Source organism: Aspergillus uvarum (genome assembly GCF_003184745.1).
Source record: "Aspergillus uvarum CBS 121591 unplaced genomic scaffold BO82scaffold_23, whole genome shotgun sequence".
NCBI classification, from domain to species: Eukaryota; Fungi; Ascomycota; class Eurotiomycetes; order Eurotiales; family Aspergillaceae; genus Aspergillus; species Aspergillus uvarum.
In genome coordinates this window covers 214,878-240,121 of record NW_020291320.1, presented here as the reverse complement: position 1 = coordinate 240,121, position 25,244 = coordinate 214,878, and the positions used below count along the sequence as shown (strand labels likewise).

The 25,244-nt window shown below is 52.7% G+C and overlaps 10 protein-coding genes across 10 annotated transcripts; 5 read left to right on the top strand and 5 right to left on the bottom strand.

The window, feature by feature from the left end:
- The first annotated feature begins 173 nt into the window (after positions 1 to 173).
- On the top strand, positions 174 to 1,505 carry BO82DRAFT_353859 (dodecenoyl-CoA isomerase). Its single transcript, XM_025635068.1, has 2 exons — positions 174 to 636; positions 719 to 1,505. The coding sequence occupies exons 1-2, from the start codon at positions 446 to 448 to the stop codon at positions 1,356 to 1,358; spliced, it is 831 nt and encodes a 276-aa protein (XP_025492510.1). The 5' UTR covers positions 174 to 445; the 3' UTR covers positions 1,359 to 1,505.
- cdc123 (cell proliferation protein CDC123) lies at positions 1,486 to 3,028 on the bottom strand. The gene is made up of 2 exons (XM_025633255.1): positions 2,816 to 3,028; positions 1,486 to 2,747 (listed from the first exon to the last, which is right to left on the bottom strand). Exons 1-2 carry the CDS (start codon positions 2,944 to 2,946, stop codon positions 1,595 to 1,597), a joined length of 1,284 nt encoding a protein of 427 aa, XP_025492509.1. The 5' UTR covers positions 2,947 to 3,028; the 3' UTR covers positions 1,486 to 1,594.
- Positions 3,029 to 3,257: 229 nt separating this feature from the next.
- On the top strand, positions 3,258 to 5,829 carry BO82DRAFT_383072 (uncharacterized protein). Its single transcript, XM_025637987.1, has 3 exons — positions 3,258 to 3,411; positions 3,474 to 3,634; positions 3,691 to 5,829. Exons 1-3 carry the CDS (start codon positions 3,269 to 3,271, stop codon positions 5,751 to 5,753), a joined length of 2,367 nt encoding a protein of 788 aa, XP_025492508.1. The 5' UTR covers positions 3,258 to 3,268; the 3' UTR covers positions 5,754 to 5,829.
- Positions 5,830 to 5,990: 161 nt separating this feature from the next.
- BO82DRAFT_334217 (uncharacterized protein) lies at positions 5,991 to 7,906 on the top strand. Its single transcript, XM_025633254.1, has 2 exons — positions 5,991 to 7,271; positions 7,350 to 7,906. The coding sequence occupies exons 1-2, from the start codon at positions 6,059 to 6,061 to the stop codon at positions 7,529 to 7,531; spliced, it is 1,395 nt and encodes a 464-aa protein (XP_025492507.1). The 5' UTR covers positions 5,991 to 6,058; the 3' UTR covers positions 7,532 to 7,906.
- Positions 7,907 to 8,481: 575 nt separating this feature from the next.
- BO82DRAFT_374116 (AP-1 complex accessory protein LAA1) lies at positions 8,482 to 14,953 on the bottom strand (the record flags this gene model as incomplete). Its single annotated transcript, XM_025637401.1, has 9 exons — positions 8,482 to 10,059; positions 10,116 to 10,417; positions 10,468 to 10,699; positions 10,756 to 12,033; positions 12,090 to 12,446; positions 12,503 to 12,776; positions 12,813 to 12,853; positions 12,893 to 12,927; positions 12,964 to 14,953. 9 exons carry the CDS (start codon positions 14,951 to 14,953, stop codon positions 8,482 to 8,484), a joined length of 6,087 nt encoding a protein of 2,028 aa, XP_025492506.1.
- A 279-nt stretch (positions 14,954 to 15,232) lies between these two features.
- Positions 15,233 to 16,312, top strand: BO82DRAFT_334212 (post-initiation translation factor DPC29). The gene is made up of 2 exons (XM_025633253.1): positions 15,233 to 15,523; positions 15,582 to 16,312. The coding sequence occupies exons 1-2, from the start codon at positions 15,310 to 15,312 to the stop codon at positions 16,205 to 16,207; spliced, it is 840 nt and encodes a 279-aa protein (XP_025492505.1). The 5' UTR covers positions 15,233 to 15,309; the 3' UTR covers positions 16,208 to 16,312.
- BO82DRAFT_65452 (Mis6 domain protein) lies at positions 16,279 to 18,770 on the bottom strand. The gene is made up of 4 exons (XM_025641436.1): positions 18,708 to 18,770; positions 18,602 to 18,655; positions 17,519 to 18,546; positions 16,279 to 17,467 (listed from the first exon to the last, which is right to left on the bottom strand). Exons 1-4 carry the CDS (start codon positions 18,736 to 18,738, stop codon positions 16,373 to 16,375), a joined length of 2,208 nt encoding a protein of 735 aa, XP_025492504.1. The 5' UTR covers positions 18,739 to 18,770; the 3' UTR covers positions 16,279 to 16,372.
- A 413-nt stretch (positions 18,771 to 19,183) lies between these two features.
- BO82DRAFT_353854 (CLPTM1 family protein) lies at positions 19,184 to 21,631 on the bottom strand. Its single transcript, XM_025635067.1, has 4 exons — positions 21,498 to 21,631; positions 20,366 to 21,427; positions 19,809 to 20,294; positions 19,184 to 19,754 (listed from the first exon to the last, which is right to left on the bottom strand). Exons 1-4 carry the CDS (start codon positions 21,537 to 21,539, stop codon positions 19,440 to 19,442), a joined length of 1,905 nt encoding a protein of 634 aa, XP_025492503.1. The 5' UTR covers positions 21,540 to 21,631; the 3' UTR covers positions 19,184 to 19,439.
- Positions 21,632 to 21,810: 179 nt separating this feature from the next.
- Positions 21,811 to 23,543, top strand: BO82DRAFT_308962 (short chain dehydrogenase/reductase family protein). Its single transcript, XM_025632337.1, has 5 exons — positions 21,811 to 22,224; positions 22,292 to 22,377; positions 22,439 to 22,603; positions 22,658 to 22,728; positions 22,794 to 23,543. The coding sequence occupies exons 1-5, from the start codon at positions 21,944 to 21,946 to the stop codon at positions 23,343 to 23,345; spliced, it is 1,155 nt and encodes a 384-aa protein (XP_025492502.1). The 5' UTR covers positions 21,811 to 21,943; the 3' UTR covers positions 23,346 to 23,543.
- Positions 23,355 to 25,152, bottom strand: BO82DRAFT_308959 (uncharacterized protein). The gene is made up of 3 exons (XM_025632336.1): positions 24,859 to 25,152; positions 24,279 to 24,758; positions 23,355 to 24,209 (listed from the first exon to the last, which is right to left on the bottom strand). Exons 1-3 carry the CDS (start codon positions 24,976 to 24,978, stop codon positions 23,481 to 23,483), a joined length of 1,329 nt encoding a protein of 442 aa, XP_025492501.1. The 5' UTR covers positions 24,979 to 25,152; the 3' UTR covers positions 23,355 to 23,480.
- Between the last annotated feature and the right edge of the window lie 92 nt (positions 25,153 to 25,244).

Here is a 25,244-nt window from a genome sequence, read left to right as displayed (position 1 = left end):
TAACAAGCCGAACCCGCCGCAAAGCCCGGGATCTGTGCAAACGCAGCAAACACCCCACGTGCAGCAGAAGCCAGGAGAGGTCATGTGACCCCGTGCTACCAAGAACTTGGCGGTGCCGTGAGCCTCGGCTTGTTTTGTTCCATGCTCGGCCCGCTGGAATCTCCCCGCATAAGCCTAGCGTTCTGCAGCCCCAATATTTCCCCGGAATAGATATACCGGCGGTTTCCTCCCTCCCTGTTCTTTATTCCGTAGAATTTGATGTCCGGTGCATTAATCTGGTCTCATTTAGCCTCGTTGCATACCGGTTTCGACGCACAAGATCGTGTGGTTTCAATTTATCGACCGCATTTGTCTCATATCACCGCAGAAAGTGCATAGACACATACATCAACAACTGGAATTTCCCCGCATACATCGCTCTACCACTAGCACAAGTCCATTCAACATGACCGATGAGAGCCTCATCACCATCACTTACCAAGGCCGAATCGCCATCATCACCCTGAACCGACCCCAGAAACTCAATGCCCTTGATCAAGACCTCTACTACCTCCTGGGCGAACGCCTGCGCGAAGCCGACGCGAACAAGGACATCTACATCACGATTCTAACTGGCAAGGGACGATTTTTCTCCGCGTGAGTCTCCGCGCTCCCCCTTACTCTCGTCCTCCGCCTGCCCGAGCGGCCGTACCTCAAACCCAACTAACTCCCCAACCAGCGGCGCCGACGTAACCATCTCCCGCCCCAACGGCGGCAGCCTAAACACCAGCGCGCGGCGCGACCTGCTGCGGGGCTTCGTGGCCAACAACCTGGACATCACGCGGACGTTCGCGCACCACTCAAAGATCCTGATCGTGGCGCTCAACGGGCCGGCCGTCGGCCTGTCCGCGGCCTTAATCGCCCAGGCGGACTTCATCTACGCCGCGCCGCACGCCTTCCTGCTGACGCCGTTCTCCTCGCTGGGCCTGGTGGCCGAGGGCGGGGCGTCGCACGCCTTCGTCGAGCGGCTGGGCATCGCCAAGGCCAACGAGGCGCTGCTGATGAGCCGCCGCATCCCGTGCGCGGAGCTGGTCGCCGCCGGGTTCGTGAATGGCGTCGTCGCCGCGGATTCGGGGCGGGCAGACGACTCCGATGGGTTCTTGGGGAAGGTGCTCGCTGAGGTTGAGGAGCGGTTGGGCGAGCATTTGAATCAGGATAGTTTGTTGAGGATCAAGGAGCTGGTGCGGAGACCGGCTAGGGAGGTGCTGGATCGGCAGAATGGGTTGGAGGTGTTTGCTGGGTTGGAGCGGTTCATGAGTGGGGTGCCGCAGGAGGAGTTTCGGAAATTGGCGTCAGGGGAGAAGAAGCATAAATTGTGAGATGTTGGTCGGGGGTTCTCGTTGAGGAGATTGTGCTTATATTGCGCTGTGTGGCTGATGGGTCCACGCTTGAATGATACATCCTTCAAGCGCGGGGGGGTTCTTGAGTTTGTATTGTGGACAGCTCAACAATGGTTGAATTCATAAATCTAAATTTGATATCATATATTCTATTTTCAAGAACGCCCTCGAAGCCTTAACACCAGCACCTAACCTAATACCCTCATCATAAGACATCACGCGTCCGAATCGGATTCCTGGGTCTGCTTGGCCAGGATATCCTGCCACTGCCCGAGAAACTCGCTCATGCCTCCGGGCCCAGTAAGGGAGGCATCTACTACTTCCTTGGGCAGTTTATGCGCGGAATACTGTGGCGTCGTGAAAGCATATGCTTCGGGGTCATCTCGCTTCACCAGCCGGAACTCCGCGAACAGCGGGGCATCGTCATCGTCGCTCCCGCTCTCGTCCTCGGATTCCGACTCTTCCTCTTCCTCTTCCTCCTCATCCACTGCCCCGTTGACACCGTTGTCGGCACCACGGAGAGACAACCGAACGAACTGCTCTTCCGCGCCATCGTTCTCTTCCTCCTCCAGGATACCGACGGGGTCCTTCATCGTCAGGATCTCGAGCCAGCTGAACAGCAGCGAATCGGTCCGCTCGGCCCATGGGTTGATGTCGATCAGCCAGACCTTCTCGTGGGGCGGCGGGATGTAGACGTCGAACACGAAGCTCGGATCGGGGAAGGTGCTCTTCAGCTTGTCGTCGAAGAACGCCTGGATGCGCGACCGGAGTGCATCGCGCATGGGGAACAGGAAGTCGAAGTGGTTCTGGTCGCGCTGGCAGATACAAAGCAGGACGCGGTTGCGCACCCAGCACCGGAACTCGAGGGAGGGGTTGAAGTTGACGTATTTGCGGAGGATGAGGTGGTAGGGGACTTCGGGCGGAGTCTCGGAGGCCGCGGCGTCGGCGGGTGCGGCATCAGCGACGGCGGCAGTGTCGGGGACGCAATCATCGAAGGGATGTTCCAAGTCATGCGTGATGAAGTCACTGCTCTTCAGTAGCAGGTAGATGTCGTTGGGCGTGCGGCACTGTAAGTCGTTGGTGGCCGACATCCAGGTTGCATCTTTCGGAGCACTCCAGTTCAGCTTCGGTGTCACTTTCCCCCCGTATTCGCTGATCGTGGACTTGATTTGAGTGTGGATCTCGGGCCATTCGACAGACGGGTCTGCCTCCTCGGCCTCGCCATCGTCGGAGAAGGTGTCGAGGTTGTCATCGTCGTCCGTGGGCGGGGCAGCCTCCGGCGGCAGAACAATTCCGTCGGCTCGCAGGTAGGAGACGAACTGAGCGCTGAGGGGAATTACTCGAGATTTGGGGACAAAAGACCGGTACCTGCAGAATGAGAAGGGTCTCAGTCAGTACGCCTCGACAGGGACTGGCCGGGGATGGGTCGAACGTACCGAGGTTGCCAGCTGTGATACGAGCAGTTCAAGATGTGGGAGTATGTAATCGGAGGAAAGGGTAGCCTTGTCAAGGGTTCGGAGGGAGATCCGTCTGTGGCAGGTGTCTCTGGAGGGTCGATTTGCGGCATGGCGACGTAAAATGTGCAAGTAATGCGATGTTAGATGAGAGATTGTATTTGCCGAAAGAATGGTCCCTTGTCGATCGCAAAGACAGTCTGCGGGGCAGCCACTTTTTTTTTGGAGTGAGTCAAGTTCCTTGCCAAATGGGGAATAGTGGGCTCCCAGACGGACAATGCCACGTGCTGCCTCAGGCACAACTGATCGTCATCCACTCGTTCTGGCCTGCGTAGCAACATCCAAAGGACCCCCCCGGCCTTATCGGCGTCACCGTTCTTCGGCAGTCGTTGGCCATCTTTGCCAAACACTCCGTTGTTTTTTTTTTTTTTTGCCATGGCTTCAGACAGTCCGGATCCTCAGAGCCTGAAATCATGGCAGGATGCATTCCAATATCCAATTCCAACCGTGCGCCGCGTGGAGCAGGAGCTGCGGCGGGACATTGCGAGCAATAAGGAGAGGCTCCGAGCTCTGGTTGGGTATGCCGTGGTTGCCCCAGGATAGAGATTGACAGGCGGCTAACTGTAGCTTGTGCATATAGCACGCGATATAGAGAGCTTGTGGGGACCGCAGAGAAGATCGTTTCCATGAATCGTGAGATGGAGGAAGTGGATTCAACGCTGGCAGACATAGGGCGAAGGTGTAACCCGCGGTTAATGGAGAAAACGTACACTCATGTCCAGGCAGTCGCGTCGAATAAAGGTGCAGCTGTTTCGAAGTGCGCGATCGATTCGTTATATACTGATGGCTGGTACCAGATTCTTCCGAGCGCGCCCTCACAGGCCAGCTTGCCTTACTTCATCGCGCCGCAGTGTCGATGTCGAGACTCCTCAGACGGCGAGGCCCGCTCCTACTCGTCGCCAAGCTCATGGTCATCTCACGGCTGCTTCATAAGACCCTATCACAACAACCGACAGTGCCACCCTTCGTCGAGAACCTTCGCAATCAACTGGCTTCCCTCCGGCGAACCCTGCTGCGAAGAGTCGATAAGCGCCTTGTCCCTGCCAAGTCAACGCCGGACGAAATCATTGAAGCTTTGGCTGCCTATTGCCTAGCCACCAGCTCTTCTTCAGACGATGCTATCCGGTACTTCCATCAGATACGTCTAGACGCTATTGGGAGCCAGCTCGAACTCAATGACCCTTCAGGCGAGAACATCCTGAACAGCTTGCGCCTATACATTCGAACGTTACAAACTTCCAGAATCCTACTTTCGCGGCGGCTGTCTGACGTACTGAACAAGTTGAAAGCGCGGCCACTTCTCACAGACCCCGAGGTTTGCGGCCTGGACGATCTGGACCTTGGTGTCTTAGGGCGATGGGTAACTTCAGACGTCAGCAACTTCACTCCTTGGATCAAACTCAGCGAACTGTCCAGGGCGGAAGTCGATAACATTATCAAGACGTGGTCAGAAGCCGCCTTCGAGAAGTATATGCAAGGGGCTCGAGAGTCATTGAAGAATTGGTCGGATTTTTCCAAACTCCTTACACTTCGTGAACAAGTGTTAGAATTGTGGTTAGGCTCTCGGAGCTCAACGCCCGCCCACTCGTCCCTGCAGGTGTTGGAGGGCATCAGGTCTGTCTTGAACGAACGACTCACCGGCATTTTAGCGGACCAGGCAAAAGACTTGGACAAGTTCGGCCAAAGTATTGCTTCTACCATCGCGGGCTGGAGCAATTTGGATCACACATACTCTCACTCACTATGGGACGAGAGCCTCATCTCAACTGACTACTCCAATGGCTCCGCTTACTTTAAACAAGCTGTTGTGGATAGGCTTTTGGGACGAGACGGGGACATCATCACGTCTCTCGGAAAGTACCAAGCTTGGCTTCTGACAGTAGACAAGTCCAAAAGCTCTATCGACGGTTTGCGCCAATTTCGATGGTCTGATATTCTTGATGAAGGCGAGGATGAAGATCTAGACGTGGACATTCCGGCAATCTTGACCGATGATGATCCCCGGTTGCTGCGGGAGGCTCTCGAGGCTGCTATCAAGGAAGCTTTCGAGACTCTTGATCGTTCGTTCTGCGAGATCTTTAAAGCGCTCGAGAAAACGAGTCTGAATGAGCAGGTCGCATTTCTGCTCAAGCTCATCAGGCTTATCCAGAGAGAACTTCCCGTCGGCTTTATCCCGGCGGGCTACACATTCGCTGATGGTGTTATCCCTCAATTACAAGAGATACTTGCTACCGAGATAGTGGCGCACACGCGGCCATGGAACCCGCCAGCTAGCTCAATTGAAAACTCTCGAGGAGTTCCAGGTCGTTCCCTCTGGGAAGGTGACCCTGCAATCCCTGTGCAACCGTCACCATCGGCGTTCAAATTCCTGCGCCGATTAACGAAATCTATGAGCCAGTATGGCCCTGGGCTTTGGGACGCTTCGACCGTTCGATGCTTCAAGAAAGCTCTGCAGAAAGAACTTGCCAAACCCATTGTCTCCAGGATGGAAGAATTGAACTCATCTTCTTCTCAGAATGGGGCTACTGATTCTAAAGCGGAAGTCAACAATGGCGAACCGCCAGATCTGAACGGGGATGAGAGTCCACAGCAAAAGCCGCAGGCTGAGATGGAGAACGCTGATCCCTTTAAATATTTACAAGATCACATGGTCCAGCTATATTTTGACGCCTCTTACTTCAAATCTGCCTTCGAAGTTGGTGACTTGGAAACGAGCCACTTGGCGGACGTACTGGAAACGATTCGCGGAGAGCTTGAACCTCAATTGCAGGTTGCGAAAAAGATTGACAAAGCGGCCCACGAGCACTGGGAGCGAACCTACCTTCTATTCGGTCTCCTGGCAGAGAAGATCGAGACATAAGGTGTCAGGTGTACAATCGTTCTTGTATATAAAGGCATTCTTCACACCACTCTTAGAGCTGCACAAATGGATCCAGACCAATCGCAATCCGTGTATAGTTAGTTACAGACTTGTCCACATTAGGTGTAGTGTCCGCGGGGGAAACTCACCGCCCACGTCACGTTTCCTCCGGTGACAATGACTTCGCCGCGGGAAAAGGCAATGCGTTCATCTCCTTCTGACCATTTTCATGCTGAGGCTGGTTGTTGCTCGCAGTGCTTCCTGAACTCTTCTACTGTCCCTGCTCAACCTTCAATTCCTTCACCATGGCCACTCCTAGGCTTCCTTTCCTCTATCCGAACCTGATGCGAGCGGTCCGATCATGCGAACCCACGACCCACCGCTCCATTCGCGCTCCATACTCCAGCTCCCAGCAAGCCCCCTTCCACACTGCCCGAAGATACGCCCCAGAAACCTACCATCGACGATACGGACCTGCCGCAGAAGCCAACCTCCCGCCCCCTTTGAAGCCCAAAGACGGTTCCTCTGAGAAACAAGCTCCCGCATCCCCAGGCCAGGAAACAAGCACTTCGAACCCTGCCCCGCAAGAACAGTCATCGCCCGAAGAGGACGAGACCCAAGCTCCTGAGGTCGATCCTCCCCAACCCAAAGACAAAGCCACGAAATCGAAACAGCCCAGTGAAAGCAGTGTGACTCCAGTGAAGGCGGAGCTGGAATCGACGCCAAACCCCAAGAAAGACACTGAGCCCACGATCTCCGATCTCCAAGATACCGCCTCTAGTAAAGAGGCAGTCCCCATACTCATCAACAACAACAGCAGCAACAATACCAATACTAGCAACAATGAACGCCACTCGCTCGAGGAAACACCGTTCAACCCGCACATCCTCAAGCAGAATCCGCTGGAGGGCGTCCTCCACATGCCGTCCCCGTCCTCCTACCTGACAACGGGCGGCGGCGCCGCCCCTGACCCGACGAGCAACCCCCCCAACCTCTCCCCGGCCCCCTACGTGCACTACTTCGACACCTACTCGCTGGTGCGGGACCTCTCGAAAAGCGGCTTCTCCGACGAGCAATCCATCACGATCATGAAGGCCGTCCGCAGCATCCTCCAGAGCAACCTCGACCTCGCGAAACAGAGCCTGACCTCCAAGTCCGACGTGGAGAACGAATCCTACCTGTTCCAGGCGGCGTGTTCGGAGCTTCAGTCCTCGCTGCAGATGGCCCGGGGCTCCGAGATGCAACGGCAGCGCGCGTCCCGGACCCAGCTGCAGCACGAGGCGGACATCCTCTCGCAGCGATTGAACCAGGAACTCGCTGGGCTGAAGGACGACATCAAGGGCATGTTCAATGACCACAAGATGTCGACGCGCGAGCAGCAGCGCAACATCGATACCTCCGTGCAGGAGCTCAACTATAAGATCACGGTGTCGCTGAACAGTGATGGCAAGAGCGAGATCGAGGGCCTGCGGTGGATCCTGACCAGGCGAGCCGCGATGGCCATCGCCATTAGTGCTTGTGAGTTCACCGATCCCTCCCCCTTCCCCTCCCCCCTTCCGTCTTGTTATTCAGGGTAAATGCTGACGCGCGCAGCAGTCATGATCATCCTCTTCCTCAAGTACTACTCCGTCCGCAAAAGCGAAGAGAAGAGCAAGCAGAAAGCCGACAAGCCGCCCAACGAGGCCAAGGAAAGTCGGGTCATCACTCCGGACCCCGTCCGGAAGCCCAAGTCGACCCCGGCCCCGACCATGATCCATCTGGGCGAGTCTCTGGGCTAAGTGAACCGCAGCTTGCCTAGGGCTCGAATCTCGCCAGTGCCTCTATTTGACACACCCCTAGTCCCACTGTATAACATAACCACCTTTCCCACTTCATAGACTTCCCCTCCCTCTCTTGGCGGCGGGCTTGACGGATGACCTGATCGATCAGACTTCACTGTTTCCATATCCATATAGATTCTCCTTGCTTCCGTGATCTTGCCTTGAACATATACATACTCGCTTGTCTTGTCCTTTCCCCCAACTGGCCAACCGCTACTACGCCGCTGAGTCATGTCGATACCCCTCCCCTCCCCCTCCCCCTTTTCTTCACATTGTTTCACACCCAAATAGCCCGATTGAGCGTATAGATAGAAAAAATACAGTTTACATCGCATTATGTTCTATCAACGATTATGCACGCCTCTATAATCCCCTTGCGTATCTGCTTAGTCTAGACCTCTTCATATATGCAAAGAAGCAAACAGAACAAGCCAAAAAGCACAAACAAAAAAACAGAACCACATTCGCGCAATGACTTTGTTATCATGATCTGCGTACAACTGAGTAGGAAGGGAGAAGATGGGGATTAATACTCTTCCTCTACTCGAAGCCAATTATTTCCACATTATCCTGGCGCATGGAATGTCATATAACATCAACAAGTTAAATCAACAAGAACTCATGTACGTCATGCCCTTTCTCCACCTTCTCTAAGAGATTGGACGGAGGGGAAAAGAAAAGGGGGGGAAATATGCAGAGGGATCAAACAAAGTCACAACACATCGACATGAAAAGATGACGGGAGGCAATGTGAAGAAGAAAATACATATCTCTGGACAGGATGAAGTGATAAATGAGGAGAACAAACAAGTGTTCAATTTGCAATTGATGAACAAGAATGAGATGGCGGAGAGGGTTTGAATATACGCGGTAGTAAGGACAAGAAGGAGGACAGGGTGCGTGACGTCTTAAAAGTCCATCCGCAGGGCAATACTGGGCATGCTCTGTTGTTCATGGTCCGAGTATGCGCGGTCGCGGCCCTGCTTGGTCCCCGCGCCGGAGGTCGCGTCGGCACTGCGCAGGATATCCTCGAGGAGGGTCTTCTGGGCGGGTTGCATGGTGGACACCAATGCGCGGAAGATGGCTTGATTGGCTTTGGCGAGCTCGAGCAGGTGAGCTGATGTCTCGGTGTACACGGCCGGGCCCTCGCGGTCAGCGCGGGCGAGGAGGGCAGACATGACGAGGGACATGGCAGTGGGCGTGGCGTCTGCGGAGAAGACGGCGGTCGTGACGCAGGAGATCAGGGTGCGCGCGGTGATAGTTCTAGAGTTCTCCGGGTCGTTGGCCACGTCACCGTTCTCTTTGGGGCACCCGACGTAGAAGCCGATGAGGCGCGGGGTGAGGTAGCGGGCGATGCTTTCGCTGGTGGTAGACTTGGAAGAAGAGGTTAGGAGGATGGAGCGGATACAGCCCGCGGCGACGTTGGCGAGACCGACGTCCTGGAGGCAGTCGAGTAGTTCGTCTAGGACGCAGGGGATGACTGGGTCGTGCGGTGGGATAAGGTGACCGCCGGTGGTGAGCAGGATAGCGATTGCCAAAAGCGTATTCTTCGCGCAGGGTAACGACGACTCGGACTCTCGCCGTTGGGCGATGGTCAGCGTCGCGAGGAAACGAGTCAGGCAACCGCGTAACTGGCGAGACACAACGGCCAGGTTCTCGGGGTCGTCTGGCCCAAAGTCCCGGTTGTTGCTGACGCTGCTGATGAAATGTTTGAATGTGGGCAGAGCTTGGGGGACTACCTCAGCTTGGCATAGCCCCGTCGCTAGAATTGTGCTGAAGATATGTAGGATGCATGCGTTGAGGTCATTGCGTATAATGGAAGGGAATATCGAGGCGACATTGACCAGCGAGGAGAGGGAGAGCCGGATGAGCGACAAAGCGTCTTCTGATCCCACACTGAACCGTGCGAGAGGCGTGGACTCGCGCAAGTTAGGTAGTAGTCCCGCAAGGACAAGGATGATGCTTCTCGTCAACTCGAAAAGCTGTTCGATGTCATCGGAAAGATGGTCATCTCGACCCTCGCTTCCCTTTGCTGACGGATGGTCTAAAGAGAGGTTGCGTGCAATTTCCACGATCACGTTCTGTATAGGGGTGCCTTCAGTCAGAGCGAGGCGATCAAGTGAGTCCATTGTCTCCGAGAAGATAGCGTCCTGGTAGATTGCGTTGCCGGAGATCACTGGTCGTAGGATTCTCTTGAGGGCCTGGAGAATTTCCAGTCTTTGTGACGGGGTGGTGGACTGGTCAACCAAAGCCTCAAATGCAAGACCAAAGAGAACGAAGAAGAAAGCGACAGGCTCGTCGCGATAATTGATATCGTGGCCTTTGCTTCCGATTTCTCCTTTCGGCGCATCCTGTTCATCCTCATCCGACTTTTTCGACTCTTCAAGATCAGACTTGCCGTCTAACGCGTCAAAAACAAAATCAATATCCTTTTCGACCAACCCAGCAATTGCATCAACAAGGTTCAACCAGGAATCTTGGTAGAACTAGATATAAGAAGTTAATATACGGCGTTCATTTATCAGTCGAGTCTTATCCATACCTTCAAAAGTGTCTCGCGGTTCAGTGCAGCGTACACTTCGTCCAAGTCGCCCCCTAATGGTCCTGTGCCCAGACTTCCCGAAATATCTGGCTCGAATCTCAACCGCGCGTATTCCTGAAGAGAGGAGAGCCAGAGGGGCGTAAGCTTGGTAAGGTATGGCTGAACGACCTCATTCAGATATTCTTGCTCGGTACTAGCAATCTGCAGCCGTGCCCAGGCAGAATACAACGCCATTTTGACCATGACCCTGGCATTGGAATTGAGCCCTTTCAGTTCGCCGATTTCGGTTGTATCCAGATTATCTTGGGTTCATTAGCAAAGACCGATGCAAAAGCTTGATGAGCATGCTCACTAGAGAAATTCTCAAGGCCAAGAACCAGAAGTTTCAGAATCCTGCCCATTCGCTCTACGTTCGTCACAATGCCTGTCGCAATGAATGTTGCTGAGACATTGATGGCCTCAGATGCAAGTTCGGCAGACGAGTCAGCAGCAAACGCCGGGGTCAGAGCCGATCCAATCTGGGCCTGATATTGCTCAAGGAGAGACGCCTCCGTGAAGTCCGGGTCTGGAGTTTTTCCAAACATCTGCGGTCGGATGTCAGTAAGATCATTCTAAAGACGGGAACAGGCAGGAGTCATACTCTTAGGACCTGGTCGATAATCTTCAGTCCCCAGATCCGGAGCTCTATCACATTTGCTGTAGAGGCCGAGAACGCCATCCTGACAATGTCTCCGACCTTCTGCTGTAAAGCAAGTTCAGCGGGAATGGCTTGGTCTGGCAGGATAGCCTCCTGGACGATACACAGGAGCTCACTCAGACAACTCATAACAAAGTTTCGAGTTTGCCATTTTAGCAGTTCCTGTCCGGATACTGCGTCATGGGCCCCATCGGGCTGTCCGGCTCCAGCAATGGCAGACGCAAAACCTGCAACCTCGTCATCCGGCATATCGTTAGCCGATGGCTTCACAGCAGACGTAAGAGGCGGCTCTTCCGCTTTGACGCGCGTCTTGGTCAAGGTATTGTGGCAGCGCTGAATCCAGAGCTCCGTCTCTTCGAGCGCTGTCTGTTGCATCCAATCTTGGATCATGCCCTTCAGAATTGGATTTTCAGGCGTATCGTCAAACGCAAGCCAGATTTCCTCTTCAAGCGCCGGAGTGGCGGTGCGGATAACAGAAGCGGCGTCTCTTTTCATCAGGTTGCTAAGGCCTCGGATAGCCACGTCCCTCATAAGAGGATTATCAGCAGAAAGCTCAACCTGCAAACGTTTGACATATCCAGAGAAGTCGACGTATGTCGGCGCATATAGTGACAGATGATCCAGGCACTTTGAACTCTCCGTGACCAGGGCCGAGTTGTCCTCCAGCTGGAATTGCCTGAGCAGGGTGAGGATAAGGTTTCGCGTCTTCGCAATGTCTTGGAGGTCAGGTCCCAGCACATTGATTAGCGAGTCAACACAGCGACTGATGAGGACAGGAGTGAGGAAGGTCATCTCAATATTGGATGTAGCCAGGGTAGCTGCCTCTTCATTGTGAGTATCCGCGTTGTACAACTGAGCGAGCATTCCGAGAGAACTCGAAACAAAAGGCGAAAATGTCAACCCCGCGGAGTTCGCAACTCGTTCTAGACCACCCAGAGCCCAGAAGTGGACCACTGGGTGAGGGTCGTTACATAAAGACATTAAGACGCCAACGATGGTTTTGAGATGCAGACCAGCTGCCATACCACCGACCTGGGAATGAATGCAACCTAAAGCAGCAGCGCAACCAGCGCGGGCATTAGGCTCTCTATTTTCAACAATCTTATCCACAAGCCAATTAATTTGTGTATTTGTGAAGGCGTTGCCGGAGCTCTCGCACAGCCGTCCAAGCGCCTCCGCGCCGACTGTTCGGACGATTAGGTCGGGATCAGTGACGAATTTCTGTCATCATTAATCTTTCCGTCTTGTCTGCAAACATTAAGGCACTGATTTCTCACCTGAACAAGCTCTTGTAGGACTTTATCAGTGGCGGGGTTGAGTCTCCCAGCTCCGGGGCCAATTTCCTTGACCGAGACTTTGAGGGCATGGAGAAGCGCCACAGCAACGTTGACTACCATAGCAGCCTTGCGGCCAGGGTTTCGCTGAAGGCTGGGCGACGCGAGATATGTTGCAATCTGCTCTACACTGCTTTCCTGAACCTTAGGGGCGTGCAATGAAATAGCCACGGAGAAGAGATCGATGGCCGCATTTACGACACCAGTTGCGTGTGGATCAGCCACAAGGCAATCTCCTTGTCTCGATGAATAGAGCAGGACCGAGTCGTGTTCGCTTGCAGGAAAGATTGGGAACGTCAACTGTTCATGTCAGTACAAAGTCAGAAGCAGGTACTTATGTCTTGTCTTGTACTTACGGCGTCATCGATACTTTGATCTACCGAATCGACTGCCGACCATGATGGCCCATTCTCATTGTCGTTCTTGCCATTAAGCGCCGCGCGAACATAATCACGGGTGATACCCGTCACCCCAAACCCGTAGTTATCGCAGAGATCCCATAAGGTGTCGAATTGCGCGGATGAGGCTGCAATCGAGCTTTCCAGAGGACCTGCCTGTGCAGCATCGGGGTCTGCGAAAGAGGAAATTGCTAGACTCAACAGGCTAGATTGAGAGATGACGTCGCCACGACTCAAGGGATGGACGTGAAGTAGCTTGGAGAAACACTGCAGAACACGTCGTCGGACCATCGTTTCGATATCGTGCAACTGCAGCGATGGGTGGAGACGCTGTGATGAATCATTTACGGACTTTTGCCGCGGAAGGTCTTCGAGAAAGTCAACTGTATTCTGAAGCATTGCTGCGATTCTCTTCGCACCGTCCGCTGTGATCAATTTGCTATTGAACTCCATGAAGACCAGTAGTGCGCCTAGAGCACATTCCCTGACATGCGCAAGAAAGCTCATCTCCAATACTCCACGCTGAGTCGAGTTTTCCTTACTCAGATGAAGTGGAAGTGCATTCTTCCAAAGCAACATCAACTGCGATAGATGTATTTTGACAAAGCTCGGCCCGAGGGGCATTAAACCTCCAATCAAGATCCAAGCGACTTGTATTTGCGTACAGGCGGCACGTAACTCGGAGTTGCTGCTGGTTTTCAGAAGTTCGGTTGCTTGAGTAAATACACGGGAAAACACATCAACAGACCCGTACAGAGGTTGCAGTCGAGATGTACTTAGCATGGCCGAAAGACCATTGGCATAACCAACACATCGACGCGGCGACTGTCGAGGAGTGCCCAATTGGCCAACTTCTCTGTTCAAGGTATTCAGACAGATGGTGACACAGGACAGCAATTGATGCGGGCAGGCGAGAACGAAATTGCGCAAGCAATGCGCTGCATGTATTTGGACGGTGTAGCTGGGGTGAGACAGAACCTGAAGCAAAGCCTCACGGCAAGGTTCAGCGAGAGTAGCAAATGCAGAACCAAGGGATACAATCAGAGAAGAAAGTGCGCTCAGAGCGCTAGTCAAAGAGTGCTTGCTTGGCTCACGCCGCTCCTGGACCACCTGAGGGTAATCTTTGAGCACATCGTTGATCAACCATTTAGCCGCATTCAGTTGGCTAGTCTCTCGGAGCGATTCACGACCAACAGTATCTTCTAGAATGCTTTTGACAAACTTCCTTGTCATCAGAAGTCGGAACCGGTTGTACGTTACCGTAGGATGGTTCAATAGATCGAACAGGAGGTGAGTCGCGATCTGGCCGTAGCGATCTTCAATTATCTTGTCACCTAGAATGCGCAAGACGTGTTTATAGCATACAGCGATGCCAGCGCGAGCTCGATTAGAAGTCGCGCTCTTGAGGTATTGTGTAGAAAGCTGGCGAAGGAGGTCCGGAAGGAGAAAGAATAGACGTGTATCTGCTTTCTTGGTAGTTGACGACTCTGAAACCTCGGCCTCCTCGTCGTCTTCCGTCGGTTTCGCTGTTGGTTTTCGTGATAGTCTTTTGGATTTCTTAGGCTTCGGCACAGAAGCGATTCGAGTATCCGACGCATGCAGTTTGGCTAACGCACGGGCGAGACAGGCTGCAGCGGCGTGTCGAACGGGGGCCACGGGACTGTCAATTGCCTTCCAAACCACGGCCTTTAAGTGATCAAAGTCATTCCCGTTATCGAAGTATGGAGTCGTGTTCACAAGCTGTTCAAGGCAGCGACATGCGTGGACTTGGACAAACGTCGATTTGTCCCCGGTCGCGGCATTGCGGGCTTGCTTCCAGATGTCTCGGGCTGTAGCTTCGTCGACGGGAACACCAGAGCCAACCACTACTTTCCGCAGCACGGAAAACACTGACCCACGGCATCCCGTATGGTTGCTCGAGGCTTTGAGTAGCTTCAATAAGCTTGACACGACTACACCGGATTGCGCAAAGACACTCTCTCCGGCGACCGCGAATACCTCTCCCAGGCAGTGAGCTGCAGCGAACTTGGTTTTGAGTTCTGCCTCAGTTTTACTCGCATTCAGAATCCCCAGCAGGTCGGTCACTGTCTCGAAAAGAACCCCGCGATCGCCCTTGCCGAAGATAGCACCGAAGCAGCGTCCCAGGTTGTTGCGAATGACTCGGGTGATCGTTGGTGACGGCAAGGTGAGAATCTTGAAGAGCTCCTTTTTCAAGAATTTCTGCTGCGACGATACCTGAGGCTTGTCCAGTCCCGAAATATGCTGGACTAAGTCCGAGGTGAATGTGAGGAGGTAGAGGTCCTGTTGTTCGGAGGGGAGCGCATGAAGCTTGCTGATGTCGAGCTCCGCACGGGGAGCCGCATTATCGGCGGCGGACGAAGTAGACGTAGCATTTTCGGATGCAGACATTGGGTTTCGGTCGTCCCACCTAGGACGTCCCCTATATGGGGTCTATAATGTAACGAAGGGTGAAGTGGGAGACAGGGTCGAAGGGGGGTGAACGGTTGGCGACTAAGTGGGCTGGCACTGGCAGTACTCGCCGACCTTAACAATACGTAGTTAGTCGATGGGCCCCTTAAGCGGGCACTTGGCCTCATTTCCGGGGGCGGTGGCGGAGAAACTGTTGGGCCGGCCCCGCTATCAGATTGAGAGATGCGGTCCGATTGTACTGCACTGCACTTAGATCCATGCATTTGTTCCATGCCGCTCCGGGAGCAGAAATGGTGCTGCCCGCTCATCAATAATATTTCTCGGTCAACATCGCAATGGCCTCCTTAGTGAGCAGAAGCCTGATGCAGCAGCGCGCTGCTCGCGCCAACCAGCTCACGTACAATGCCTGCCGTAGCTTTACCAGCAGCTCCCCGTGGTCTGCAGGACACAACCGTTGGTCTAAGATCAAGCACGATAAGGCCAAGGAAGACAAATTGAAGAGCAAGGAGCGTCAACTCATGAACAAGGAAATCAGCACGGCAATCCATTGTGAGAATCTCAGTCCGCTCAACTTCCTTGCTGTAATGTCTATGCTAATTCAGCGCAGTGTGGGGACCCGATCCGGAGTACAATCCACGCCTGACCCTTGCCCTCTCGAATGCGAAACGAGCCGGAATTCCCAAGAACGTTATTGAAGCAGCTCTCGCTCGGGGGAAGGGCATAAGTTTGACGGGCGAAGCGCTGGAACAAGTCACTGTTGAAGCTATCCTGCCCCATAACGTCGCGGTCGTGATTGAATGTCAGACCGACTCAAAAGCCCGTCTATTGCAGGACGTTAGACATACTATCAAGAACGCTGGAGGAGCTGCTACCCCAACCATCTATCTTTTCGAGAAGAAAGGTAGAATTGTATTCGAGAAGAAGGATGGCGTGGACCCAGACGATTATCTAGATCAGGCTATTGAAGCGGGCGCGACCGATATCACATCTGATGATGAAGGCCGCCTGATTGTCTTCACGGACCCTACGGAAACAAAGAGCGTGGGGGAATCGCTGTCCAAAGCCATCGGACTTTCAGTCGAAGAACTAGAGATATTCTGGGACCCAAATAAGGACACTGTGGTGGATATCACAGACGAGGAGGCCGTGAGACAGATTGAGACTGTCATGGGCAAGCTTCGAGAGGAGCCATGCGTTAACGATATATACATGAACACGCGCCAGGCGTTCTAACAGGTTGCGGGCCCTGGTTAAGGTGTCTACGGGCCCAAGCACATAAAGAATTGTATTATAAAATTAGAATGCCATACTAGATGTATCATAGATAGTATCACGAAGAAAGCTTACTTAGAGGCAGTCACCATTCAGTGTGCACTAATGACGTTGGATCTAGATTAATCATTCCTTTCTCAATGCTTTCATGGTGCTGCGCATCAAATTCCCAATCCCGACATTTCCTGTCGCATCCAACCAGTCGAGCATTCGAACACGATACTCCTGCCAAGTCAGCTTCACGCCGCCCTCTTTCTCGAGGGCACTGAGTGCTTTCTGAGTCACGGGCCTTTGCAGTCTTGGTTTACTCTCGTCAATGCCATTACCCTCCTCAATATCTGCAAAACATGCTGCGGACAAATTGCATAGAGCGACATGGTGACTCAGAGAGAATACAGAAGAGATGGTGAACAAGAAATTGGCTTCTCGCTTTTTGTCCCGTGAGTTATCGTTCAGGTTGCGGATGAATCGCGTGAGGGCGTTGACTGTGGGCGCCGGAATCAAGCAACCTAGTGCGTTGGGGTCTTCCGAATTGAGTCCGCGATTACGCCAGAGCAAATTGCAGATATCCATTATGTACCCGTTAAACTGACCCACAAGGTCTGTCGGATATAGTGAGTCTGCCGAGTGAGGGATCTGCAATGCTGGAGAAGTGAGAGAGGCTTCGAATGACGACTTGTAGGTTGCAAGTACTGAGCTCATGATCGATATGACCGAGCTAATCGGGGTGAAGACAAGTGTATAGACTGTTGGAGCGAGAGGAATCGTAAGACGGATGCTACCATTCGACGATGCGTGCGAAAATAATTCAGCCAAGGTGCAGTAGAAATCAAGGACAGACAATGTGGCGGGCTTTGGCCATTGACTTCCGCCGTCTGCTGCAGGCTGGATCGTAGACTCGAGACTCGACAAAGCCAAGAGTTCTGCGTGCGAGATAAGGCGCCCCAGTGGCTTATACTCATGGGCGCTGAAGGGTTGAGATCTCAGGCGCACACCCCATTGACGAATCAACAAAGAGTAGAATTCTAGAAGAGCCGATTGGGAGTGAGGCATGCCGTCTAATACCGAGGCCTCTACATGGATCAAGAACTCCTGCCGCAGGGTTTCATATTCTTGGAGGGGTAGATATGATAGTAAGCGGAGCACTTTCTCTTGATTGTCATAGCCGTTCCACAGAAGGACATATTGCTGCAGAAATGGGAGCAAGGCGTGGGGTATTTCCTGCGGTCGAGTAAGTATTCACGATAGATGAGACTGAGCCAGAAGCCATACCTTTGTATATTGCGCATAGTTCAGTGCAAGGTCCAGAATGTATCCAAGTGACTCTAGCCCTTCTTGGTCTTGATTCTGGATGCGCTCTAATTGATCATCAAGGAAGCTTTTCATCCAATCATTCAGGCGCTGGTGCGCAGCCACGGGCTGGGCTAAAAAGAGATATTTCTGAGCCAAAGCATCTCCCATCATGGATATTATCTGGTCAGGGAGTTCAATTCGATCAAGTCTTTCGACAAAGTGGTCCACACTGCGCAACTCTTCCAATGCGGTATGGTATAATGAAACACGCGATGTTTGGACATCAGGCACAATGACCTCCATTTTCCCTCTCTTGATGAGTCCGCGATGCACTACCTGGAAGTTTGAGGGCTGAGTAGCCTGAAGCTTCTCCATATGCGTTTCTTGGACCTGTCTCACGTGAGCTGTCCACTCAGGATCGGGGTGCTTAAAGAACAATGCCTTTCGCCCTGACGGTCCAAAATCGCCCACAATGACATCCGGGCAGTAGTTCTTGAACGCCCTGAGTAGGGTGAGAAGCTCTTTATCGTCGCCCCCGGAAGCACTGAGAAGCTCCATGAGTGCCTGGATCCTGAAAGGTTTGACGTGCTTGCGCCTGGTGATCAGCGAGAGCAGGTGGCACAGAGGCTTTCGCAAGCTTATCATATCAAGATGGTTGAAGAGTACCGCATAGAGCTTTGACAGGTGGGACCTATCATCCAGAAGATCGTACACGAGAATCAGCCATCGCAGAAGCAGAGCCTGCGTCGCTGGACTGGGCTTTGTCTTGGCAGGTCCTAAGCAGCATACGACTTGGGTAACAATCTTTGAGGATATCCTTTCTTGCGGATATAAGTTCTTGATCAGAGTGGTAATTGTTCCTTGGTCAAGGTGATTGCTCTTGGTGAGGACTTTGATTAGACGTTCGAGGCCAAATTGAGAAATCCCGCTCTCGTAGGCGCGTGTAGCTATTGTTTTGGCCAGCTGGCCAGCATCCGTGTATCGCTGCTTGGCGCGAACCAAGGCAACTGATCGGAGTTAGAGATCCAAAGCTCCAAAGTAATCTGTTGCTAAGGGACTTACCAGCTTCAAAATGCTCAATCGCATCCTGTAGGCTGGTTGGTGCGATGTCGGAGCCTAAATGGATTATTAACATCGATAGTCAACGAATGTCAGGTGCACAACCAACCTCTGTCTGAGTCCGACGACATCGTAGTCATTTATTTTGTCTTATCGATCTGAGCGAAGATTCTCAGTGCAGTTCCAATGCGATATCTCCTAGCGCATATCAGGCTGCACCGATGCCTTGTTGCTTTAAATCATCCAAGTCGCGCGCGAACTCGAACGTGTCGCGTCTACTACACGATACTCAACTGATTTGTCACAAAAAACAACCAGCAATAAAGATACCCACTACTCTTGACTAGAGTCCCGTCTATGGTTTCTCTTGCGTATGCGGGTTTTGATTGCCAACAAACTCGGTCGCACTCGCAGATCTGGAAGAGAGGCGCGGAATTTGGAAATGGGTAAACTTTACCAGATTTGGCAATCAACTGGCGAGCGTTCAACTAGGTATTCATACCTCTCAACGACGGCGTTCACTACAGCGCGTGTCTAATGGTCAAGGTTTGAGCACCGTCTCGGACTCAGAAAGAGATGCAGGCTGTTGAGTCATAATTAACTTTAAATATGTTTTATATAGGTCGCCGAGCTCATTCTCCAGGTACGATGCAAATCGAACTATAACGGACCGCGTCGGCTCAATACTTTTCTATACTCAGAAGACGAACGTATTGGGCGACTGATTGTTGAGAGATCATGAAAAACATGTTGAGCAAGATGGACTCTTCCCGTACAACCACGATGCTCTCGAGCACGTCCCCTCCATTGGGCCGCTCACAGACTCATGACTAGCATCACCCTACTTTCTTTTCCTTGCCGCCTCCTTAGACTTCTCGTTGCCAGATGCGGTAGCCGACGCTTCAACTTTGGGCTTCTCAGCCGAGGCAACTTCGTCCTCATCCTCACTGTCTCCTCCCTGGCCGAACTCGTTGACACGTGTGTAGTCGACCTTGTATTTCCAGCCCTGGTAAAGCCAGACAAAGAAAATCACGTCATCTCTAAGAGTGGCGAGTCTATGAAGCCATGGCATCTTGACAGTGAATGCGAAAAGATCGTCGATGAAAGTATTGAGGAACTTGTACATCAGCGCCTTGCCGGGCATGTGAGCGACAGACTATCATTTTGTTAGCAATGAGACAGTTCAAGTCCATCCAGACTATTCACTGACCTTCAGTCTGTAGTTAATATAGAGACTAGGAACCATCATCAGGAAGCCGTAGGCGTAGACGCTTCCAACCAGTGTCTCAATGACATAGGAATACCATGACTTGTGGGTGTTGTAGATGAGGCTGTAGGCTGCGTATGCTGCGAGAAGGGGCACGGCGATAATGTAGAGGTAACGGAACGCAATTTCGTCGTATTCCTTCGTCTTCTGCTCGGTTTCGCTGAGCTTGTGTTTGTCCTCGAAGACCACCACGTAAGGCAGGAAGGAAAAGAAGGATCCAGCTGGCGGCGGACGCAGGCGCACATCCACAGTTTTCGTAATTTTCCACGCCTCAAGCAATATACCGAAGCCCTGACTGGCAAGAATCATCCAGGACGTGTTCTCACTGTTATCCATCAAATAGAGGAAGATAACAGCTTGCATGAACACATTAGCCAGGATAGTGCGGACGGAAGTGCCAACAACGTCCTTCTTCTTACGCCAGTGAGACTGTTGAGAACCAACCATTAGTAATGTTTCCACTGCAAGATTCCGCCTACGCATGGGTACGGATGACCTACAATGTCGTTCTTGAACGCGAGAGTTTCGAAAACCATGTGAAGAATGGTGACCACGCCAGTGGTTCCCAGAAGCCAGATATTCGTATCCAATAGTACTTCCTTGATCATTTCGAACTCGGAGCCATCGCTACCGCCGGGGGCAGCATTTCCAAAGGCAGCCTGTCTGGCGGTCTCCTTAGCATTGGCATCAAGACTGGCCATCATGTTGAACTTCCAATTTTGCAGATTGTTGAGGGTGATGCGCAAAGGAACAGTGTCAACAGTCGAATTAAGCTCCATCATATGGGTCTTGAGCTGCCAGAATGTGTTGAGGAAAACGATTGGGTAGTACCAACCGTTCTGACCGGTGGAATCCCTCGCGCCGCTGGATTCCAGCTGCATGTGGTGTCTAATGGCAGGATGAACTTGACGATACTTCTGAGCCCCGGAGTCAGGAATGAAAGAGACTGTGAAGTTGGGATGATAGAACGACGCGATAGAGACATTTGGGGTGTCATCAACATCTTCCTCTGCAGCTTGGTCGTGAGAGGCAAGAAGACTCTTGAGCTTCTTAGCCTTCTTCTTAGGGAGATACTGGTTCAAAGGGCGATAGAAGTGAACCGCGCTATCCGTGCTATAATCCTTTGCTGTAGGATCAAGTTGATGTCCACTCAGTCCAACAAAGAAGTGTGCCCAGAGCGTACCGTTGCGCTGAACTTCCTTAGGAACCTTAATGGTGGTATCAATTTCCCTGGTGTCGCTGTAGTTACCGAGCGTGAAATTCTTCTCTTCCAAGACAAGTGAGCTAGACGGGAGAGTCTTAAGGTTTGGTACAGCGATGGAAGGAGAAACATAGATATTCATATCGAGGGAACTATCGGTAGGCCAGATCGGCGAGACGAGGTCAGGGATGTGGCTGTAGTTGGGAATCTGGCTGCGAGGCGGACGAGCAGCAAAACTGGGCACATCATTTGGCTTTGCGCCAGAGACAGTGGCTTCTTGATTGCCGCCCATAAACTGGCCCATGATGAACTTGGCGAACATGAAGACAGCCAGGCCCTGAAGGACGCCTCTGAGGCCGGACTAGAAAGCAGAGACCAGGATGTCAGCCACTGGCAGTTTCGAACAATGCAGAAAGACGGGATATACTCACGCCTAGCCCCTCCTCCTCCCTACGTTGTCTTTGTTCAGGCATTTTTGACCCGCTGTTATCGCACCTGGTCAGCAGAACAAGAACAAGGTGGAAAAGGGAGAGGGGAGAAGGTAAGAAAAGGCCACGCGCGAAGGACGGAGGCGAGCGATGGCCCAGAATGGCCGGGTGTTTTGCGGGTCCGTCTTATCGCCGGGCGGCCTACGAGCATGACATAAATCGGGTCTTGCCGACCGACCGACCGACCAGCTGCGATCTCCAATCTACAGAGTACTCGTATTATTACCGGAGATCGCACGCACCCCCCCCCCCCCCCGCGCAAAGAGACTCTGCCCCACGTTACCAACAAAAAAAGTGATCCCTGTTTAAGATTGGGGTTCACGTGGTATTGAAGGGCGTCTCGTCGCGCAATTCGACATGCTGGGCTTTCGAATGTCGGCCTAAATCCAATGACGGACAATCATCCTTCTCCCGATTACTCCCGCCCTCAGTTTCCTGCCCATCATGAGCCACGGGTATGGGTGATTACGGCTGGAGACTCGCCTATCGGGATATCAGTTACTCGCCAAATCCTCAAGCATGGTGACTGTGCTCTGGTAGGACGGGCATATTCAGAGTCTGATCGGGACGAATGTCGTCGCGATGGCTTCGACGCATTTCTGGCGGAGATCGAAAGCCACAGCGACGAGGGCTGGGGGCAGCGGTTCATGGCTGTTCCCCTCGATATAAGGTGCGCGGTCGATAACATCCGCTTCGCTCACTATTGGGTATGGCGCATGCTTACATCTATTTCGCAGAATGGTCGGTGAATGCCAGGCAGTGGTCGCGCAAGCTGTTGCGACATTCGGAAAAGTAGACATTCTCCTTTGCTGCACAAGTCAAGGTACATCAGCCAAAACGCCCGACCTCACGCCCAGTACATCTCCCGCTAACCAACTGCATAGCCCTCATTGGTACAGTGGAAGAGCTAGCAGTTTCCCAGCAGACCTTGAACCTGGTTCGGGAACAGTTCGAGATTAACTACTTCGGCCCCTTGAACATCATCAAGGCGACACTTCCCCATATGCGTAGACAAAAGTCAGGGCATATCATGATCATTTCTGGCATAAGTAAGAGCTTGCACAAGCCTCGCGAAACCGAGCATCCACACTAACAGCAAGCAGCTGCTCACATCGGCACACCGGGCCTAGGAATGTACTGCGCTGCAGGCTGGGCTCTTGAGGGCTTCTGCGATGTAAGAGTGTTCCTCTAGAGACATAATAAGCAATTGTCGCTAATGTTGTCACTACTGCTACCCAGAGTCTCGCATACGAGATAGCCCCCTTCAATGTCAAACTTACCATCTTCCAGTGTAGCATCGAAATTGGGATCCTCACCAATCTGGTTACCAGTGTCCCTCCAATCACTCCCGTCTACTCTTCCTCGGTCAATCATGCGCCATTGTTCCGCGGGATCTTAAATCGTCTCGTCTCTCGCCTGCCTAACCACGATGCTCGTAACCCGGGTTTAGCAAATGGCTCGGTCAGCTCCCATCGAGGTAATCCTGTCGAGGACGGTCCATTCTCTGCGCCAGATGTCATCTCCACGTACCCTCCGCTCAGCTCTGCGCACATGGAAGTCCTGGTTACCGAGACCGTGTATGCTATAACGGCAATTGGTGGTCACGAAAACCCACCCTCGCGACATATTGTGGGCCAGGAGGGTGTTGCTAGTGTAAAGGAAAAATTGAAGACGGTCAGCGAAGAACTCGAGGACTTCATTCAATCAAGCTTTGCTGTTGACTATGCGGCCGATGATACTAGCCGGGTACCCAAGGATGACGGCATGGGCACTGGTCAGGAAGCAACCTGAAGCAAAGTTCATGATTTAGCTAATAAAGCATGGCGACATGTTGTCAGCCAGCCAATCTCATACGATTTCTTCTATCCTAGACTAGTCCAATGACAGGCTGTGTTTAGATCGAATTCGAGACGGTACCTACATCAACTAGGTTGATGTTCCCTTCTTGTTCTCGCGCAAGAACCAGGCGTGTCTGACTTCCCACAAGCTTCCTAAATCCTGGTTGTTTCTGTGAGCTCGAAACTCCTTCCAAGAATTACCATTGGGCACCTTCTTGATTCGCCCATCTATCTCTATGATTTTCGAGGCCAACGCATTGAGTCCTCGAATGTTGGGTATTATGATCTCCTTAGCATCTTGCGCATGGTCTGTAGGTGGTGCCGCCGTTGTATTTAGGCTATCCTGGTTGGAATCTGGTTTGGGAAGTGGCTGATCCGTAGACGCTTGAACTTCCATGTCTTCCAGACCTACATTGTCATCCGTAGTGCTGGTTTGGGGCTCCGAACACAGAGGTTCATCTTCGGGAAGTGGACTTTCCGTAGGTGTTTGATTTTCCACCTTTTCCAAATCCAGGTTGCCAGTTGCACTGTTGTTCTGAGACTCCAAGCGCGGCCTCTTGCTGTCAGGGAGCTCAGAATCTCTCGTGCGTTTGTGATGAGAAATAATCTCCACCTCTTCGGCTTCCAGCGCCGATCCTGTGTCAGTCTGACCGTCCTCCTGTCGTAGATACGCTTCGGTGGTTTCTGTGTTGTTCGTCAAATTCGCTCCATTCGTGGGGCTTGTCGAACCTATCGCGGAATCCGGCGCAGAGGAAAGGAAGACACGCTGCCCTGGTGGGACGGCGACGGTCAAGTCTGCGCCCTCGATCTTCACGATCTAGAGAGGAGTCAGCAGCCCGGAATTCCTCTACGCGACGAAGGAAAGGTACCAGGGGGGTTCACATACTCTAGCTTCCTTCTCAACAAGGATCTTCTGACTGCCTACGGAGAAGACTCTGGAGTACGTCAAGACATCGCCTTCACAGATCACTCCGTTATCAGTCAGCATCTTCAGTTTGACCTGAGAGCTCTGTCCGGCCACCAGACTCCGGTCCACTTTCTGTTTCTGGCCCCAGAACTCCTCGAACTCCTCCTCCTTGAAGCGATCAAATTTCCCCGCCGCCCTCTCTTCGACGGCTTTCTCCGCTTGGCGCTGCCATTCCGGATGGTAGCGACCATGCTGGAGATCCAGCTGGAATTGGCGGATGCCGTCGCGCCAGTTATTCGAATAGCGTAGAAAGGACTCCGGCGGCGGGGGGATCTTAGCCTCGGGGTCGCCAGCCGGAGGGTAAGGATTCGGGTGCGCGTTGTCGGGCAGGAGTTTGAGAATCTCCTCCTTCTCACTCTCCTCCAGACATGACCAGGCTTCAGGATGACGAAGCAGTGTCTAGTTTATAGATCGCACTCATTAGTCTCCCAAATTCCACCAACCAAAAGTATCAAGTAAGCCTCCCCCCGAGGGGACGCCGTCAATGTGAGACACATACCACCAGATCCAGGTCAACCAGCCGCGACTTCGGGCTAGTCAACAGGTGCTCCTCACTCCATTGTTTGTTCGCGGCCGCCCGCCTCGGATTCCGCTTCGGTCTGGCGTTTGTCGGTGACATCGCACAGCTGCTGCTATTATTAGGTTCGCCCGGGTTGTGCTGGTCCTCCGCCTTCGAAGATCGATTGGTTCGGCTCCTGGAACATCACTTCTGATCAGCATTGCCGAATAAGAATAAAGGCCTTTTCCCCTTTCCCACAGAGTCAGTCGATTCAATCCGATTGTAACCTTTCAGGGGAGCGCGCGCGCATGACAAGACAATCGATCTACTGGACGGAACTGGTCGGTCGTACCTCGTCACTCGCTGACACTCCGAATTGCCGGCGT

Excerpts from the sequence above, each read along its gene's own strand:
- BO82DRAFT_353859 (XM_025635068.1), top strand. The coding sequence starts at position 446 with ATGACCGATGAGAGCCTCATCACCATCACTTACCAAGGCCGAATCGCC. Across the intron at positions 637-718 it reads AAGGGACGATTTTTCTCCGC|CGGCGCCGACGTAACCATCT; the intron begins GTGAGTCTCCGC and ends CTCCCCAACCAG.
- cdc123 (XM_025633255.1), bottom strand. The coding sequence starts at position 2,946 with ATGCCGCAAATCGACCCTCCAGAGACACCTGCCACAGACGGATCTCCC. Across the intron at positions 2,748-2,815 it reads TATCACAGCTGGCAACCTCG|GTACCGGTCTTTTGTCCCCA; the intron begins GTACGTTCGACC and ends CTCATTCTGCAG.
- BO82DRAFT_383072 (XM_025637987.1), top strand. The coding sequence starts at position 3,269 with ATGGCTTCAGACAGTCCGGATCCTCAGAGCCTGAAATCATGGCAGGAT. Across the intron at positions 3,412-3,473 it reads AGGCTCCGAGCTCTGGTTGG|CACGCGATATAGAGAGCTTG; the intron begins GTATGCCGTGGT and ends TTGTGCATATAG. Across the intron at positions 3,635-3,690 it reads GGCAGTCGCGTCGAATAAAG|ATTCTTCCGAGCGCGCCCTC; the intron begins GTGCAGCTGTTT and ends GGCTGGTACCAG.
- BO82DRAFT_334217 (XM_025633254.1), top strand. The coding sequence starts at position 6,059 with ATGGCCACTCCTAGGCTTCCTTTCCTCTATCCGAACCTGATGCGAGCG. Across the intron at positions 7,272-7,349 it reads GGCCATCGCCATTAGTGCTT|TCATGATCATCCTCTTCCTC; the intron begins GTGAGTTCACCG and ends CGCGCGCAGCAG.
- BO82DRAFT_334212 (XM_025633253.1), top strand. The coding sequence starts at position 15,310 with ATGGCCTCCTTAGTGAGCAGAAGCCTGATGCAGCAGCGCGCTGCTCGC. Across the intron at positions 15,524-15,581 it reads AATCAGCACGGCAATCCATT|TGTGGGGACCCGATCCGGAG; the intron begins GTGAGAATCTCA and ends AATTCAGCGCAG.
- BO82DRAFT_65452 (XM_025641436.1), bottom strand. The coding sequence starts at position 18,738 with ATGACTACGATGTCGTCGGACTCAGACAGAG. Across the intron at positions 18,656-18,707 it reads GTCGTCGGACTCAGACAGAG|GCTCCGACATCGCACCAACC; the intron begins GTTGGTTGTGCA and ends TAATCCATTTAG. Across the intron at positions 18,547-18,601 it reads GATTGAGCATTTTGAAGCTG|TTGCCTTGGTTCGCGCCAAG; the intron begins GTAAGTCCCTTA and ends AACTCCGATCAG.
- BO82DRAFT_353854 (XM_025635067.1), bottom strand. The coding sequence starts at position 21,539 with ATGCCTGAACAAAGACAACGTAGGGAGGAGGAGGGGCTAGGC. Across the intron at positions 21,428-21,497 it reads GGGAGGAGGAGGGGCTAGGC|TCCGGCCTCAGAGGCGTCCT; the intron begins GTGAGTATATCC and ends TCTGCTTTCTAG. Across the intron at positions 20,295-20,365 it reads TCGCGTTCAAGAACGACATT|TCTCACTGGCGTAAGAAGAA; the intron begins GTAGGTCATCCG and ends GGTTCTCAACAG.
- BO82DRAFT_308962 (XM_025632337.1), top strand. The coding sequence starts at position 21,944 with ATGACGGACAATCATCCTTCTCCCGATTACTCCCGCCCTCAGTTTCCT. Across the intron at positions 22,604-22,657 it reads CATGATCATTTCTGGCATAA|CTGCTCACATCGGCACACCG; the intron begins GTAAGAGCTTGC and ends AACAGCAAGCAG. Across the intron at positions 22,729-22,793 it reads CTCTTGAGGGCTTCTGCGAT|AGTCTCGCATACGAGATAGC; the intron begins GTAAGAGTGTTC and ends ACTGCTACCCAG.
- BO82DRAFT_308959 (XM_025632336.1), bottom strand. The coding sequence starts at position 24,978 with ATGTCACCGACAAACGCCAGACCGAAGCGGAATCCGAGGCGGGCGGCC. Across the intron at positions 24,759-24,858 it reads TGGTTGACCTGGATCTGGTG|ACACTGCTTCGTCATCCTGA; the intron begins GTATGTGTCTCA and ends TCTATAAACTAG. Across the intron at positions 24,210-24,278 it reads TTGTTGAGAAGGAAGCTAGA|ATCGTGAAGATCGAGGGCGC; the intron begins GTATGTGAACCC and ends ACTCCTCTCTAG.